The 16,679-nt window shown below is 42.3% G+C and overlaps 2 protein-coding genes across 5 annotated transcripts in view; both read right to left on the bottom strand.

Annotated features, from left to right (window-relative positions):
- The window catches only part of LOC146374259 (large neutral amino acids transporter small subunit 4-like), a 28,188-nt gene extending 22,842 nt beyond the window's left edge, over positions 1-5,346 (bottom strand). For both annotated transcript variants that reach the window (XM_084951384.1, XM_084951383.1), the window contains exons 1-2: positions 5,133-5,346; positions 2,903-3,125 (exon numbers count right to left, since the gene is read on the bottom strand). In XM_084951384.1, the coding sequence (XP_084807510.1) occupies positions 2,903-3,062 (160 nt within the window). In that variant the 5' untranslated portion in view covers positions 3,063-3,125; positions 5,133-5,346. The remainder of the gene's footprint in view (positions 1-2,902; positions 3,126-5,132) is intronic.
- Positions 5,347-9,319: 3,973 nt separating this feature from the next.
- LOC146374260 (unconventional myosin-Ic-like) overlaps positions 9,320-16,679 on the bottom strand; it is a 60,036-nt gene continuing 52,676 nt past the window's right edge. For all 3 annotated transcript variants that reach the window (XM_084951379.1, XM_084951382.1, XM_084951381.1), the window contains 14 exons: positions 16,149-16,266; positions 15,180-15,293; positions 14,959-15,035; positions 14,791-14,859; positions 14,605-14,689; positions 13,880-14,039; positions 13,669-13,752; positions 13,489-13,582; positions 13,358-13,413; positions 13,145-13,280; positions 12,943-13,013; positions 12,745-12,842; positions 12,501-12,600; positions 9,320-11,710 (listed from right to left, as the gene is read on the bottom strand). In XM_084951379.1, coding sequence (XP_084807505.1) covers positions 11,684-11,710; positions 12,501-12,600; positions 12,745-12,842; positions 12,943-13,013; positions 13,145-13,280; positions 13,358-13,413; positions 13,489-13,582; positions 13,669-13,752; positions 13,880-14,039; positions 14,605-14,689; positions 14,791-14,859; positions 14,959-15,035; positions 15,180-15,293; positions 16,149-16,266 — 1,289 coding nt within the window. In that variant the 3' untranslated portion in view covers positions 9,320-11,683. The remainder of the gene's footprint in view (positions 11,711-12,500; positions 12,601-12,744; positions 12,843-12,942; positions 13,014-13,144; positions 13,281-13,357; positions 13,414-13,488; positions 13,583-13,668; positions 13,753-13,879; positions 14,040-14,604; positions 14,690-14,790; positions 14,860-14,958; positions 15,036-15,179; positions 15,294-16,148; positions 16,267-16,679) is intronic.

Genomic DNA, 16,679 nt, shown 5'->3' on the forward strand with positions numbered 1-16,679 from the left:
GCAGTGCATTTCCTTGGTTGCTGTTTCTACAGTTTGGGATTAAGCTTCCAATCTCAAAATCTTAAAATTTTTCTTTAAAAAAAGAGCCAGTACACATATGTGAAATTAAAAGCCACACTGATTCATCCATTGGGAACCACGAATAACTCCAAGATATTACATTGAATACATTTTAAATGGCACCTATAGTGTTAATAACAGTGGCGGTTCTTAAATTTGTTGAGACCCTGGGCAAAGATTCACAAGAGGCACCCCCGAAGTAATCTTCTTGATGTTTGTTGTATATTTGCTGCTGTGACAACTCAATTTCCCTCTGGGATTAATAAAGTTTACCTGATTCTGATTATGTTATAACCAACAACAACAGTCCTATAAAATGAAAGAGATCATTTTTATTTTGATAACAATGCACAAGATCCAGTTGTCTATGAACGTTCAGCCTGCTAGCTATGCTAACAACCCGACAGGGTGAAGTCAGGTGGGGAAGTCAGATGACTCTGCACATTGCCACTGCTGCAGTTTAACGTTTGTTGCTGGCCTTGCCTGGTAGCAAGAAACACATCTGGTTAGTAAAGTAAGGTGATCACAACAGTCAATAGAGTCTTTCATATGGGCACCACATCTGAAAATTATTTTTTTTCATCTAATATTATTGTCAATTATAGATTATGTGCTCTGCCTCCCAGGCAGGTATTTCACATCAACTAGACAAGAGCATTAAGTGCTGACTGTGAAAGAAGATAGCAGCATCTGTCCTCCAGTAGCCCCAACTACTGCTGACTAATCAAATGGCCACAGCAAACATGAGTCAATAATGGAAGAAACCTGTCCACGCAAACACACTGAGGCATAAAGTTCCAACTCCCCTTCTCTGAAAACGTCTTTCTGATAAGTCACATATGTCCACCGCTCTTCAGTGTTCTTTTCAACACCACAGGAACCTTCTAAGATTCTCAACATGGCCTTTTGTTTAATAAACTCCTCCTGTGGATACAAAGGATGTCAGACAGTCTCATCTCCAACAAAGTGATTTGGTTTCATCATTACTGCAATGTGCCAAGAGCACCGTTCTTTTGGCTTGACTGATTACCAAGAAATGTAGTTTATCACTAAAAGAGTCAACTGACAGGACAGCATGAAGAGAAACATCGCTCTAGAGCCCACAAACCACAACCATGCTACAGCAGCTGTATTAACACAAAAACAGAGAAGTGACCTCTTAGGAAGGCTGTGCTTCTTGTGATCACTGGCTCGTGTAAGGATGTGGTTATTATGCAAAGGTCAAGTGATTGTTACAAGTCTGTACACCTACCCATGTAGCCTCAACAGGTAAAATACAAACAGAGCAGCAGCACTCTACTTCAAGTACTGACATCATGATTTCCTTTGGAGTAAAACAATAAAACTATAAAAAAGCTGTTTTGGTCACTTCACACCATAGAAACACCAAAGGTTAGGAACACAAACTGTCTATTTTTATGATTTGATGTGAGATATATGCGCAAACTGAACAAACAGCTCATTCAAATAGAATATCAGTCACACAAAGAATGATATATTCACACTGTGCCTTCATATTTAAGTCTCTAAAGCACCCCTTTCCTCCCTCATCAGGGCGTCTGTTTGCAGGAAAATGCCTGCTCCTCCTAATTTCACTCACAGACTTCTCACAATTGAAGTGAAATGTAAAAAAACAAAAACAAAATGCAGATTTAACACAATAATGGGTGGTTTTTAAAAGTGTGGGGCTACAGTGATGTGCCAGAGGTCAGGTCACTGTGGAAGGAGCTGAGTCAACAGTAAGAGATACCTAAAGCTTAATCAGAGCAAACAGATAAGGAAATGACCCGAGCAAAACAGTCAGAGAAAGAGAATTATCAGAGCTAAATTGATTTAAAAAAGGCTTTATATGCACAAATTAACCCTGCAAGGCTTTCGCAGCTGCTGCTTTGTAGGATACAAAGAGAGAAATACACAGAGGAAGATACAATCAGAGGATCAAAGAGACAAAGACAGGGAGCAGCCTGTCTGATGATCACTGTGGAGAATGAAGGGATGAATGGTCTCCTTCACAGGCGGGCTGCAATGGATAAAAACTCAATCCCTGATGATGAAGATGAAGGAGCCAGTTCTCTTCAGCATGCTGTTACATTTCACCTCCTCTACACTGTTTCTGTGGACAGCACTGATTACCGAATGCTAGGATGGAGGAACCACTGTCCTCATCTGGTTGGGTTTTTTTGCTTTTGAAACAGGGCAATCTTTCATAACCAAATAATAACCCTCTGAGTACAGCAGCTCACTGCATCATCTTTGATCACAGAGTAGGAGACAGAATCAAATAACAACAAAATGACCATCTCTGATGCATCTGTGGCATTGTTGTGCAGGAGCACTTTATGGATGCTTTCAAGGGTTTTTCAGACCTAGGCTGCTGTCGCCATAATGCCCCGTTTTCCACAAGGAGAAGCCAACTGTTGGATCAATGAGAAGCTCTTGTTTGCCAATATGCAGGCAGGCACTTTTCTCAAAGGTCCTGCTCCTGCTGAGAGAGGTAACACACTGCACTGAGGATGAGGTGCCAAAGTAAGATAAAACATGGGTACTTTCTACAAAAAGGTTTGCACACTTGCTTATGTGTTCTGCATAATTCCACAGCGGAGGAACAGCAAGTACACCTGAGTGTTCAGATCAATGTCTTGAGGCTTTCAGTTTTTTACCAGCTCAGGGGATCGTCATGCAGAAAGGAAGAAAGGATGGAAAATGAATGAATTTGATGTGTTTTTGTTAAAACAGGTCAAAAGGGCCCTCAGCAGATACTCATTTGCTCAAGGACTCCAAGTAAACAACCCCCCTCACCAAAACCACACATGATAACCCAATTACAGTAAAGTAGACTCACCTCGTCCTTTGCACAGGTAAGAGTAGAAGCCCTCTGACTTGAGCATGATGAGCAGGGACGACCAGCCAAGAAGCACAGCAGAGAAAAGCAGGTTCTCAATGACTGCTGTAACCGCCATCCACCAGCGGCGGGAGAAGGCCATGGCCAGAGTAGGAGCCATTTTGGATGGATCAGAGGTAGCAATGTGCTAGACCTGACCGAATATGAGGAGGGCTGCTTAAGCCTGGAAGATAAGATAGAGACAGCAGAGACAAGATGACAACCAGAAATTATACCCATGGTGGGGCTCTTCTTACAGGTTTATTTATAAATATTTTCGTTAAGTCTAGTTCATGTAGTTCTTTAACATTATGAAATATTTGAACAATATGACCTCTTGCAAGTGTTTTAGATGATTCCTGGATCCATATTCAGTACAGGTCTTTTTTTTCTAACCTACTGAGGACAGTTGTGATCGAGAAGACAGTCACAATCTGAAAACAGCTGAGACATTTGAGCAGCAAACCCCTCCTATAAATATTAAACTGTCTCACCCTGACATATCTGATTGGCTCCAGGGTACAACAGGTCTCCTCTTATTGGTTGTTTGTACAGCAGCTACACGTGAGGTTGCTGTTGTATTCCACCCGAATAGGACACGGCAGAGGGTGTTTACATTTTTGAAAATGTTGTTTGTATAAGTTTTGACGTGGAAACTGTCAGATTTAAATTTTATTTTAGTTTTAAAATAAAAAATGCCTTTACAGGACACGACTTTTCCTCTGCTTGTGCTGAAACGTGAGGCGTTTTATTTGGGGTTGTGTGGCAACCCTTTGTCACAAACGTTGTCCGAAAATCCCACTTCCACTGAATGCAGCGCAAGCTCAGCCGGTTCGAACCAGCGCGGCGCGAGACTCAGCTGCTGCTGGTTGGTGTTCAGCGCGAGCGCTTCTCAACAGGAGCTGGCTTCGCTGTTAGTGCAGTGTGCACCGTTACAGAGGCTAACGTCATAACGCAAAAAATACTCACTGGAAATGTATTCAAACATCCAGAAATGAATTTATTACGAACACCCAGCCAACATTTATCTAATAATACTGAGCGACATTATGTGTAATTGTACTTGTTTTAATTCCATCTGGCTGGAACACATAACCTATCTGTTCCCTCCACTTTGTTCATCTTAGACAGTCATCTTTTGAAAGAAGACCGTTTTAAAACTACTGTCCGCATTTTTGTGTGAATATAAACTTGAGATAGCCTAACTCGACGACCCCAACACTAACGACCGTGAAAATACGCTAATATAGCTTGAACACACACGGACCAGAGTTCATTAGAAGTTTGTGCATTTCTCAGCAACAGCTTTGTCGTACTGAACAATGAGACAAAGAACACTGCGATGAACAAGCAGAAGCCTTAGAACTGGTCTGAACTGGACTAAAAGCATCCGCACAAAACACCCCCTCCATCTTCCTCGATCCACATCTCTAGCCCCCTGCACGCGACACAGAACATTATATTCCTATTCCGGTTTTGAATTTCAATATAAAACGCGTTCGCGTTCAGCCGCGCGCTCTCAGCGCTCGACGCATTCTTGCTGCTTTTATTTTTGAAAACCACTTCGTCTGATTTTCCGGGTCTGCACACTTTAGGCTTCAGCGCTTGACGCCGATCTCAGCCAGAAGCTCTCAGCTGTTCAGTATCAACAACAGCTCAGGGGGAACCGCCGTAATCATGCCCAAACAAAGACAGTTAACTAGACACAAACAGCCTCCAAAACAAAGTATCCCCGCTATCACTTTGCTTCTTGACAGCAGCTCCCGTCACATTACTTTTACCATAAATCGAACCAGTACTTTAAAGGCACCTTCAGTTTGGTTAATAACAGTTTGGTTATTAATGATTAATAAAGAGAGGGAAATGAAGTATGTTCGTGTGTGTGGGTGCCTGTGTAAATGTGGACTGTGTGATCTATCAGTTGTAAGTTTGCTGTAAAAAAGCGCTGAAAAAACGAAGCGCGGATGGAAAATGACTGACACACAGTGAGAGGCTGGATGAAGTTGATGAGAGAGTCACGGCTGTTGCAGCTCGAGCTTCCTCTCAGCAGCCTTTAAGCAAAGCGGAGACACTGTGAGTGAAGGAGGACACTGCAACACGCCGCCTGTCACAGATCACGTCCTCTCAGAGTATGTGCAGCCTCTTCCCCGGGGAGCAGTGTCTGCAGAGCATCCTCTGGTGCGAACCTCACCTGAAGCGCGCCGTGTGTGGGTCTTGGAGGTGGCGTGGGTGTGGGGGGGGTTCAGCTGAGCGGCTCGGTCCTCGCAGTCAGATTCGCCTCTGCGGGTGAGAGCGTCGGTCGGTGGAAGAGACGCGGGGCAGCAGTGACAGCTCACAGCCAGGTGCCCCCTGGCTTTCTTCAGTTCTCAGTTTTCCTTCTCGGGGGTCGTCGCCTCCTCTTTTATACGAGCGCAGCAGCGGTACACAAACAACAGAGCCTCTCCATTGGCTACTGGCTGAGCTAGAGACCAGCCGTAGCCAATCAGAGCGCTCCAATGTTATACATGTGCACTGTTTCACAATATATTAAGAAATATACTGTGGGGGCTTGTTTGGACAAGGACTGAACAGCTGGTCATTATGTAGCTCTCACTGTGAATCAAAAACAGTGTCATAAAGAGGACAGCACAACCCAGACTGTCCAGCTGTGATCTGTGGAGGAAAAAATGTTCTGCATCTGCATTAAAGGTGTCAGTGGACTACGGTAAACTAGGAAACTTCTGAAAAGCCTCGTGAGGTGTGTGTGTGTGTGTGTGTGTGCTTATGTAAGCCACAAATTGCCCATAAATCCACCAGAATATGAGGTGACACCCTGTTTACTTTCAGCTTCGTGCCAAATGCAGGATTCCTTGAACTACAGGAGAGGAGGGTTTACATGGTCCAGAGGAAAAAGCTCCTCTGAGGAGGGCAAATAACACCAGGGGAGTATTCTCAGTGGGCGACACCTGCTGGCTGCTTCAAACCATGACAGCGCAGTGCAGAGATTATACAGACAGTTAAACCACTGAAAATGTGCTTGTCAAAGGTTCAGCGGGAAACCTAGTGTTCACTAAAGCACAGACCTCTAAACTGTTTGACAGCAGAATCACATAATCAGCACTCACGTGATCAGTGGAGCCATTTAAAGGAGTCTGTTGAATCAGATTCAAACAAATTACCACGAGATAACAGTCTTGATGCACGTTCAATTCCAAAAAGTTGATTGTGTTAATCTGGACATAGCATTTTCAGTGGGACTCAGATAGCTCCATTCCTATTTCATCCTCCCCACAACAACAGACACTTTGGAGATGGAGATCATTGCTTTTGGGACATGTTAGGTATTCTGTAGCACTGACACAACCATTCCTGATCTTTTGAGGAGGTAATTTGGATCATATTTGACTCCTGCATGTGGTTCTATTCCCACATGGTTTAAATGAAGAATATGATATGAGCCGTTGTGGATCTGACGTCTCACTGCCTGCAGTGCAGTTTGTGCATGAAAACAGTTTTCTGATGCTATCAGGTTGATCTGTATTTTATAAAACATCCAACTTGGATTTTTTTTTTTTTAATTAGTTAATGATTGATACAACAGGGTGAACTTGAGCAGCTGCACAGCATATACACTTACACCATGAAGTATAGGGAGGTGTTTGACAGTTTTTATAAGCTTTGTTGTTTCCTGTCAATATTTGTTTCCCCCAGCAGTGTGCTTCATGTGTTGATTATAGGCTAAAATTCCCCCCAATAACTTTAATAAATGCAATATTTATGCAAGATGTTGTCTGTAAGCACAACACTGTTGTGGTGAAAGTCTCAAAATGGGATTCTGACGTGGCGACAGGCTGCAGATTATAAAGCAGTGCCTCAGCAGCCTGAACTAGTTGACACTCATGAGGTTTGTAACTTTCCAGGCTCCTGTTGTTGCAGGACCTCCAACTATCCTCAGTCCATCTCATAACACCACAGTGTGAAGAAGGGAACCAGTAAGTATGAAAACTGCTACTCAAGAAAGCAACTTTAAACAGATCAAGCCGTAAAACACCAACAAGTCATTCAGACAACTTGTTACTGTTCCATTATTTTGATGTTTAATTAGATTTCTTATTTTTAATAGATTTTTTAAAAATTAAAATAGGCCTGTAATGACAGTTTTTACCTCTATACTACTTTTACTACCATGTTTCAACATTGAAAACGATCCTTATTTATCATATACCGAGGCCTGGTGCGGTTCCTCGGTTCATCCACTGAACACTGAAAGTAGTAATTTCGGTTCATGTTACTTTAAGCTAATTTTCTCCTGATTGGCTGTCCCTCCCAAAGAGAAAGTTTGAATGGCAGGTGGGTGGAGCATTTGCCTCACATGGGTCATTTGTGCACATAGTGACCTGTTTATCTGAAACGCGCTGTATAAACACTCACCAATCAGTTTGCTTATCACCTAAACCTTTTACACTCACTGATCACTGTATCGACCGCGCTTTAACATAAATATCTAATCAGCCAATCACATGGCAACAACTCAATGTATTTGGTCGTGGACACATCTGTCAAACCAACCTGCTGACGCTCAAACTAGTCATCAGAAAGAGGAGAGGATGTGATTTAAGTGACTTGATTTTTGATTGTTGGTGCCAGTGAGGCTGGTTTGAGTGTTTCAAAAATGGATCTACTGAGATATCCCCACACAACCATCTCTACTGTTTACAAAGAGAATATCTAGCGTTGATGCCAAAGGTCAGAGTAGACTAGTATCTGCTCAAAGCAGTGTGACCAAAGGAAATAACCACTCATTTAAATCAACATATGCAGAAGAGCATCTGTGAATGCACAACATGTCTAAACTTAAAGCAGATGGGCTACAGCAGCAGCAGAACACACTGGGTGCCACTCCTTCCAGCTAGAATAGGAAACAAACTACAACTCACCAAATCACACAGCAAAAGACTGGAAAAACGTGGATGTGGTCTGATGAGTCTCGATTTCTGCTGCCACATTTGGGTGGTAGGGTCATAATTTAGTGTAGGCAACATGAAACCATGGATCCACCCTGCCTTGTATCAATGGTTCAGGCTGCAGGTGGCGGCCTAATGGTGTGGGGGCTATTTTCTTGGCACACTTTAGGCCCTTAGTACATCCTGAACACTGCTTAAACTGATCAGGAAGGCTGGCTCTGTGGTCGGCATGAAGCTGGACACTCTGGTGACAGTGGCAGAGAAAAGGACACTAAAGAAACTGCTGGACATTATGGACAATGCTGGGCATCCTCTGCACACGGCCATAAACAACCAGAAGAGCCTGTTCAGTGACAGGTTGCTTCTCCCCAAGACAAGAACCAACAGACTTAAAAACTCCTTTGTCCCACACGCCATCAGACTGTTTAACTCCTCTCTGGAGGGGAGAGGGAGGGGAAACAGGAGGACAAAGGAGGGGGGAACAACTAAGCTGTAGTGCCTCTTCACTTCACTGTGCAATACCTTTTGTGCAATACTTTTTGTTAATAGTCAATGGTGCAATAGACTCCATACTTGAAATGTGCAATCCACTTGTATTTTTATTTTATTTTATTCCTATTAATTCTATTATCCCCTTTGTATATTTTTATCTATATATGTCTTTGTATTTATATATGTGTGTGTATGTATATATATATATATATATATATATATATATATATATATATATATATATATATATATATATATATATATATATATATAAAATATTCTGTAACTCTATAACTTCTGTCGGTGCTGTGCTTATTTGGAACCGAATTTCCCAGAGGAACCCACCCGAGGGATTAATAAAGTTTTATCTTATCTTATCTCTTAAATGTCACAGCCTACCTGAGTGTTCTTGCGGAGCATGTCCATCCCTTCATGATCAGTGTAGCATTTTCTGATGGCTGCTTCCAGCAGGATAACACATCATGCCACAAAGCCATATGTGAGGAAAGTTTCCAGCACCTTGCTGAATCGATGCCACGAAGAATTAAAAAGAGCTTTGAAGACAAAAGGGGTCCAACTCAGGTCTAGCACCTAATAAAGTGGCAGATGAGTGTTTATTATATGGATTAGCATAACCGGTTCACTTTAAGCGTTTCGTGTTTAGTTTCAGTTGCTAATCGTTTATAAATATGAATGTTTTCAGGTATCTTAAAAAAATAATAAATTACAATCTTGGTTACACACCCTAACTCTGAGATTTGCATTTGCAACCTGGAAAATATTAGAAAAAAAACCAGAACACATCAGCAGGCATTTCTGGACCCTGCTAAAGGAGGGTTGCATGTTGTTGCCATTTTATTAACTCTGGGCTACTTAACAACCCCTTTGGAAAAAAGGATAGGTCACACACACATAAAAAGCAACACCCAGCAGACACAGCCAGTTTGTTTTTAATTTTCAAATTTATTCATTCTTCAAATTCTATGTCATGGTTTAGTGTGTTGGCAGAATTCTACATTGGTTTGGTGGATACAGTAACTCAGGAGTGATAACAAGAGTGTATCTGTGAATCAACAGACAGACTTGGTTTGAATAAAGCTTATACACAGAGAGGGAACATCTCCAGGCAGGCTAACAGAGGTCTTCCTCTTCCCAGACACGTCTTATATTGCTATACTAACAAAGGCACATGGACAAGTTTGGGTTAACAAACACCAAAAAGCTTCTTTTCCCCAAAACGTTTCACATCACCAAACCTCGTTTGGCTTGAGTCGCTCATTTAAAACACAACAAAAATGGACATTTACATCTCCAACAACATTTAGTACGACACCATAACGTCATATTAGTCATACAACACATAATCACTAGAAATCAACAGGGCCTTTGGCTAATGCACACAGCAGCAGCAGCACTCAGAGACAAAGTTCTGACATCAAGTGGAAACATTTTGGAGCTGCTCTCAAAAGTTTTCCAGAGCAAAACCTTTCCCCCATCTTTGGTCTCAGCTGCAGGCTTCAGGGAGAATCAGAGGTAAGACAGGGCTAAACAGAAATGTCTGAACTGGACTACAGGATGTGTTACACCTGAACAACTTCTGCTGTGACAGTTGGCGTCAGATGGCATTTTCTTGGCCTTTCAGATGGTGTCCTGCTCTGAGAAGTCTACTTTTGTTGTCACATATGAGTGAATGAACATCATGAGGCTACAGCGAGGAAACTGTTAGCTTGATTATAATTGCAAAGAAAAGAGTTAGCCTTCCAATAGGCTATATTGGAGATATAAAGCTCAGAGTTACATTCTGTCTTCATTAACGATTACAAAACCAAATGTGTAGGAGGGCTTTTAACAAACAAGATTTCCTGAAAATTTCCCATAAATCAAACCAAAGTCTTTCACACAAACCGGGCCATTATTCTCTCCTAAATCAAGCTGGATGTAGCTACATATTTACAATTAAGACATGAGACTCTTGTCAATTCATCTTCTCATCAATTAATAGCATCTTTTGGCCTTTTAACATAGCCCAATATTAAAGTACAATCATTGCTGAACCAAATACAGCTTTAAAATTTAGTCTCACAGGGCTAAAGTTATTATTATTATTATTATTATTATTTTTAAAAGCCAAAATGCTGTTAGCTGTCAGACTGGTGAAAGCCTATTTAGGTGTAGTTACACCTGGTTAGTTGAGTGTAACAGGCAGTGTGGAGGGTGGAGCGGAGGGCAGACATAGTGATGGAGGGACTCTGTGGTGGTGAACAATTGGTGTGTGCTGTACATGCTGCTGCTGCTGCTGGTGTTAATCCAACGTTCACTGAGAGGATGGCAGGTTCCCATCTGCACTTAACTCGACTCATTGGAGCGTCATGGTTCTCACACGGCGGTGAAGAGCTGTAAAACTGTTGTAAATAAAGTCAGAGAGAAAGGCACAAGCACCTAGCATCAAGGCAAACCACTGCTGCACCCTCACTTCTCTCTCCCCGTCTTTCTCTTGCCTTTACCACAAACCCGTCTCACTTACTTTGTTCTTTTCTTGCAGCATTTAAGGAACATGCTGCTGCGATTCTCTCACAATTACCTCTCTTCTTACTCAAACACTGTACAAATAAAGATTTTGAAGAGTATTCAGTAGTAAATTGAACTCTTTAAGGCATTTTCAGCCACATCTGACACTAAAAAGTTTTTTTTGGCCTCAAATCTTTACTGAATGTTCGAAAAGTTCCTGTTCCTCCTCGTCAAACCTCCCAGCATCTGTCCTACATGCTGTCAAACCTTGTTCTTAACACTCCGCAACAAGATACAGCTTTAATAACTCGCCCAGTTAACGAAGCAGTGTCAGGCAGACAAGGAGCAAAATAAAAATAAAAAAGTAAACAGGGGAAAAAAAGAGGCAACAGCTGACCCTGACTTTGATCCACAACAGCCCCCTTCATCTCACTGTCTTCTATTCTAACACTTTCCTTATTGTTTTCTTGGTCATGTTCCCATATAAAGCACAATAAACAGCTGGTGCAAGAAAATTGCACCAAATATATTTGTTATCCCTTGGCCTCATATATAAAATCAGAATATTTAAACAGCATTAAACAGTATTAATCCCAAAAATATTATCTATAAACATAAATATATCAATTAGTTTAGCTGGATTTTTATCGTTTTTTGTTTAAATCGGAAACACATGCCACCCATCTAGTGACAGTTTGCATCTGATTGGCTTAAGCAGAGTGGAGTCTGCAGTCATGTGATTGGTGGATGGCAGAGGTCAGGAGGACATGGGTCCTGGTGTGTGTGGTCAGAGTGGCCATCATCTGGAGTTCAGCCTGGGAGCCGTCTGAAAGGGAGCCGGAGGAGAAACGTTTCACCTTAACTCAGAAACTACTGTGTACTGCTTTACACCAAAATCTTTATTCACAGCAGTTGAACAGCATACAACAGTCAGGATCAGTAAATTGATTCAAATCAGTCAGCAAAGTTGTTCCTGTAGTAACTAGCAACATTTTTTTCTTTCTTTTTTTTTTCTTAGAGGAACAAAAACACTAGAACTGAATAAGCTAAGAGGCTCGGAGAGGTTTTTCTATTCTTGCATCTATATGACATCACTGAGAGCAGGGCATGGTCTACGGTGCCACTGCAGGGGAGGTGGACACACCTGAGCAGCAGCTGCAATCACGCCTCTCTGGCTTTAAAGTCTGTACTGGCTCCTGTCAGTGTTATTGTTGGTATGTTGAGCTGTAGCTGTGGTTTGTACAGCAACCGTGTGTGTGATAGTAATAAAGTATGCTGAAAAGCATTAAGATGTGGACCAGTCTACCGTGTGTTTACTACAACCTAATATGGTCATCTCACGCACACTGCTCTGGCTTTGAACACAGATGCTCCACCCACCCACTGTTGGGCAGGTGGTCGGGCAACCAATTAAAAGAAAGCTGGTTTAAATGCTTTTTTAGAACTGTGAATGATGTGTAGATACACCCTTTAAAGCTGCACCAGCACTCATCAATGCAGACTGAAAAACGAGTATACAACAAAGTGACAACCCCCCCCCCCCAAACATCTGTAAACACTTTGCTGACAAAAACATAGAACTGATAATGATGCAGAAGATGATAAAGCACACTCACCACAGACAAGTGTCCATTCTTAGCTTTGGCCACCAGCAGTTCTGATCCAGGTGTGAAATCTATTATCCCCTCCTTCCCCTGACCCATTGTAAACTTTATACTGGGGAAGCAACAGAGGGGCAGTGAGAATCATGAAGGCACTCATAAAGTACTCCAGAATGATTAACATGAAAGGAGCCTGCGATTACCAGTGCAGACTGTGCACAGCTTTGTGGGGAACAGTGTGTGTGTTTCTGCCTCTCACCTGCCCTGGTTGATGTTGATGGTGTTGATTTTGTCAGCGCAGATGGCGATCTTGGTTAGGGTCTCGATCACATGGTCGCTCTGCAGAACCACATCTCCCTGCGAGGAAACACAGGCAGACGCAAATTAGTTTTTTCTGTGGGACTTTTTTTCCCCTCATTTAAACAGCAGCAAAGCAGTTAGGTGTCCTCATCTTCACCTTTTGCTTGTTGTCCTCACTGGGCACGTGCAGAACAAACACGCCATCGCTAAGAGAGCTGACGGAGATGCCTGCAAACACAGCACAACAATTAGTGGCTGTTTTCTTTTCAAAATGTCAATCACTATTCCAAATCATGTGACAAACACCCGCTAAAAGACAAGAAGACACGAGAAGCGTCTGTCTGTTTTTGACCTCTGACCTTTCAGAGCGCCGTAGTCAATGCGCTGCTTGAGCTTGCCCTCCTCTGCAATAACGGCACTGTTGGCAGTGAGCAGCAGCTGCCGGGGGCGGGGCTTGTAGCCCCTCCTGTCGTACTTGGTGACCGGCACTGCATACTGGGGACAAAAGCGCAGGAAGATCAGTACATGCTGATGCTGAGCTTGTAGTTAAAACTGTCTAAAGCTTCACTAACCTTCATCTTCTCACTGCCCAGAGCCTGCACAACTTTGGGGTTAATGTTCTCGCCATCTGAATAAGAGCAGACGCGTTCACTGATCTGAAAGCATTTGTAGCTCGTTGGCTGCAGAGTGAGCAATGGCTTACCGAGTCTGGTGCTGACAAACAGCTTGGGGACGCTCTGTGGGTAGTTGTCCTTCTTGTCTTTGAAGATCTCGCTGGCAATCATCTTCTGCTCCATCTATTCAAAGGCGAGAGTGATGTGAATGAAGCAAGCAGCAAACCAGAAAACTTACAGTGTGATAGAGAGCACGGGGCAGTCATCACCTGATGTTTCCACTCAGGACTGATCTTCTTGCAGTAACTCCACACCATGTTCTGCATGCACATCTTACGCAAATGCTCAGATGCCTACAGACACACAGAGGTTTCACATTACTTGACTACTGGCTTCAATTTTCACTCATTTTCTATATGAGAAGGTCTTACCAGACAGAACATTTACATGAACATTTTTCAGTCAAATCTGAATTCTGACCTCAGTGAGAGCAGCTGGAGGAGTGGGCCAGCTCTTGTCCAGGACATTTTTGGGCAGGTTCTTGCAGAGGTTCATGAGGAAAGAGTAGCGCACATAATCCAGGAAATACTCGTTCTCTGGACAGCGCTCCTTGTGACGGTAGATGAAGCCTTTGATGAACCTGATGGAGAGACAAGAAAGGAGCTGGAATCATCAAAAACCAGCAACATAAAGTTTCTTCACAGTAATCCTAAGGGAAACATTAGAATGAAACAGCACCCTTATATTTTTTTTAAAAGAACTCATTGGAACTTTCATAGCTTTCAGAATGTAATGATTTGTTTTTTCCAATTCATTTACTTCATTGTCTCCCTGACAATTATTCTGAATTTTGTTTCACTTTACTTAAATGATTATTATTAGGACTGATCCTCAAAGCAAGTCTGTTGAGTAAAACACGAAATCTGACTGTTAGTAATTAAGGCAAATGAGGTAAGGTAATAAGGTTGTAATTAAATATGTTTAAATGAAACCAAACAGAGCTTCCCATACTTTACACTTCACAGTCACGCGTAAGCACAGTCCTTTGGCAATACTAAAGTGCCAAAAAACTGCAGTTCCTCTAATCTCCACTTGAGGCTGCTCCAATGGTCCACAGCCTCTGACACAAAAACTTGGTCTCTATGGATAAACGTTTTCATTAAAATATGGCACCATCTACTGGTTGGATCCAGTATAATCTGTACCTGCGGATTGTATTTGCTGCCTGTCGTCTGCGCTGGGCCCTTCTTCTGGCCAGGATCCCCCTCCACCATGCCTGGACTGCAATAGCTGCCAGATACAGCAAATTCACATAAATAAATGGTTCAGATTTACTGTAAATATGAGATACACATGTATCTCGTGTATAAACTTTATATAAACCTCCCTACCTGAGTTTCTGAGCTTCTGGTATTTGCACTTCTGGCTGTAGCCTTTCCACCCCGCCTGCAGCTTGGTGGCTGTGTGGGGACAGAGGCAACAAGCTCAAACCTGCAGCACATTGTCTGTCAGCAATATAACGGCATTGATGCGTCAGATCGAGACTTGCCAACTCTTACCGAGACTGTGTTTCCTGGTCTCCAGTGCATCCTCTGTGGCAAACAAGGTCTTTGGGAAGCGAATGAAGATTTTGGATCTAAGTGGTTATGAAAGACATGGAATTACAGACATGATAAAGAAAGTCAAAATATGGGACAGTGCTTCTTATTCTACAGGATCTGTGACAGCTGCCAGATATGACAGATTCGTTTTGACATCTTCATCAGACAGTGCGGCTGACCTGCCCATTTTGTACTCCTCAGGCTTGTATCCCAAGTGTTTGACCAATGTGGAAACTCCATCTGACAGCTTCCCATCCCAGTTAGGCCACGTGCCTGGACACAGGGACTTGTATCTAAATATAAAAAGAAAAAAAACCAAAGTAATCATTTGAATTAAATCAAAAACTAAAAGGGTCTGGCTGTTTATAAAACAGCAGGTTAGCCAGCTATTTCTATAGTTTCTATTTGGAGGCCAGCCTTTATTTGTTTGCCTCACCTCTGCCTGATCATTATCAGAGACAAGCTTTTTTACAGATAAAGACATACAGGTAAATAAATGTCTCAGGCGAGCACAAACCAGTCAGAGAAATAATGTGCAATATGTAAGCTTTGTTTGATTTATCTGTAGTAAGACTGCCAAATGATCCCTTTTTCCAGCCTCTGACCTGTGAGGATTTAGTGCTTTTGCCTAACGTAACAGGAAGTAACAAGGAATTTTCTGTTTCCCCTTTTTTGCTTCAGGAAACTTCTTTTTTTCACCCTTTATTCCAAATCTAAAGTTAGCAATGATAGCAGAAGGTGATTTAAGACACTTTGGCTTAAAAGGCCACTCACCTGAGAGAAGAATAATAGCTCTACACCAGCATGGGTTTACTGTCATTCAAATCGAGTTTAAATACTGGGAATAGTCACTGTTGAGCAGCTTTGGACTTTTTTCTTGTTTTGCTGCCAATGACTTGGGGTATGAGGAGGAGGTATTTGAGACTTTTGGTAGGTGTTAAAAGCTACTATAGTGTACTGAGGTATCCAATGGAATGCAAAGCTCAATACTACGTTGTTCCATAGTTATGAATGAATCTAAATATTTTTACTTAATAATGTTCAATGAATTACTAAAACTAATGTGTTTCTATGTGAGAATCTTTGTGACCGATAGCTGCGATGACACCAGCAGATGTTGTGGACACATGTTAGTGGTGGCAGATCACCTCTGCAGGAACACCTCGTAGCGGCGTCTGTAGGCAAAGCCTGCCCTCCTCACCCGCAGATTCTCCATCAGTCCCAGATACTTGACCTGGTGACGGATCAATACTTCATCAAATCGACCTGTGACAGAGAGCAGAGGGAGAGCAGGCTCAGTGAGAAAAGTGTGAAAGGCAGCAGAGCAAAATGAACCAGAGAAAACCAGTAAATGCTAAGCAGCAGGAGTGGGAGTGACACAGGACAAAGAAAGAGTGTGAAACCAACAAAAGGCCAACTGTGGAGAGAAACAAAGGGCTGGTCCGATATACTGACGACCACACGGAGAGGTCCACTGCAGCTACTGATGGAGCAGAAAAAAAACAAAACAAACAAACAAACAAAAAAACAACAACAACCCCAAATCCAACCTGCTTTGGTCAGAATTTTTGAAATATCAGAATGAATGTGAGGTTTGTGGGGAAATTATTATCTTGTTGAAGCTTCTTTTACTAAAAGTATTGCATAAAGCTGACATTGACCCTTTGAAAAATACTAAC

This window comes from Perissodus microlepis, chromosome 14 (genome assembly GCF_051167445.1).
Source record: "Perissodus microlepis isolate ML-2025 ecotype Zambia chromosome 14, ASM5116744v1, whole genome shotgun sequence".
NCBI lineage: Eukaryota > Metazoa > Chordata > Actinopteri > Cichliformes > Cichlidae > Perissodus > Perissodus microlepis.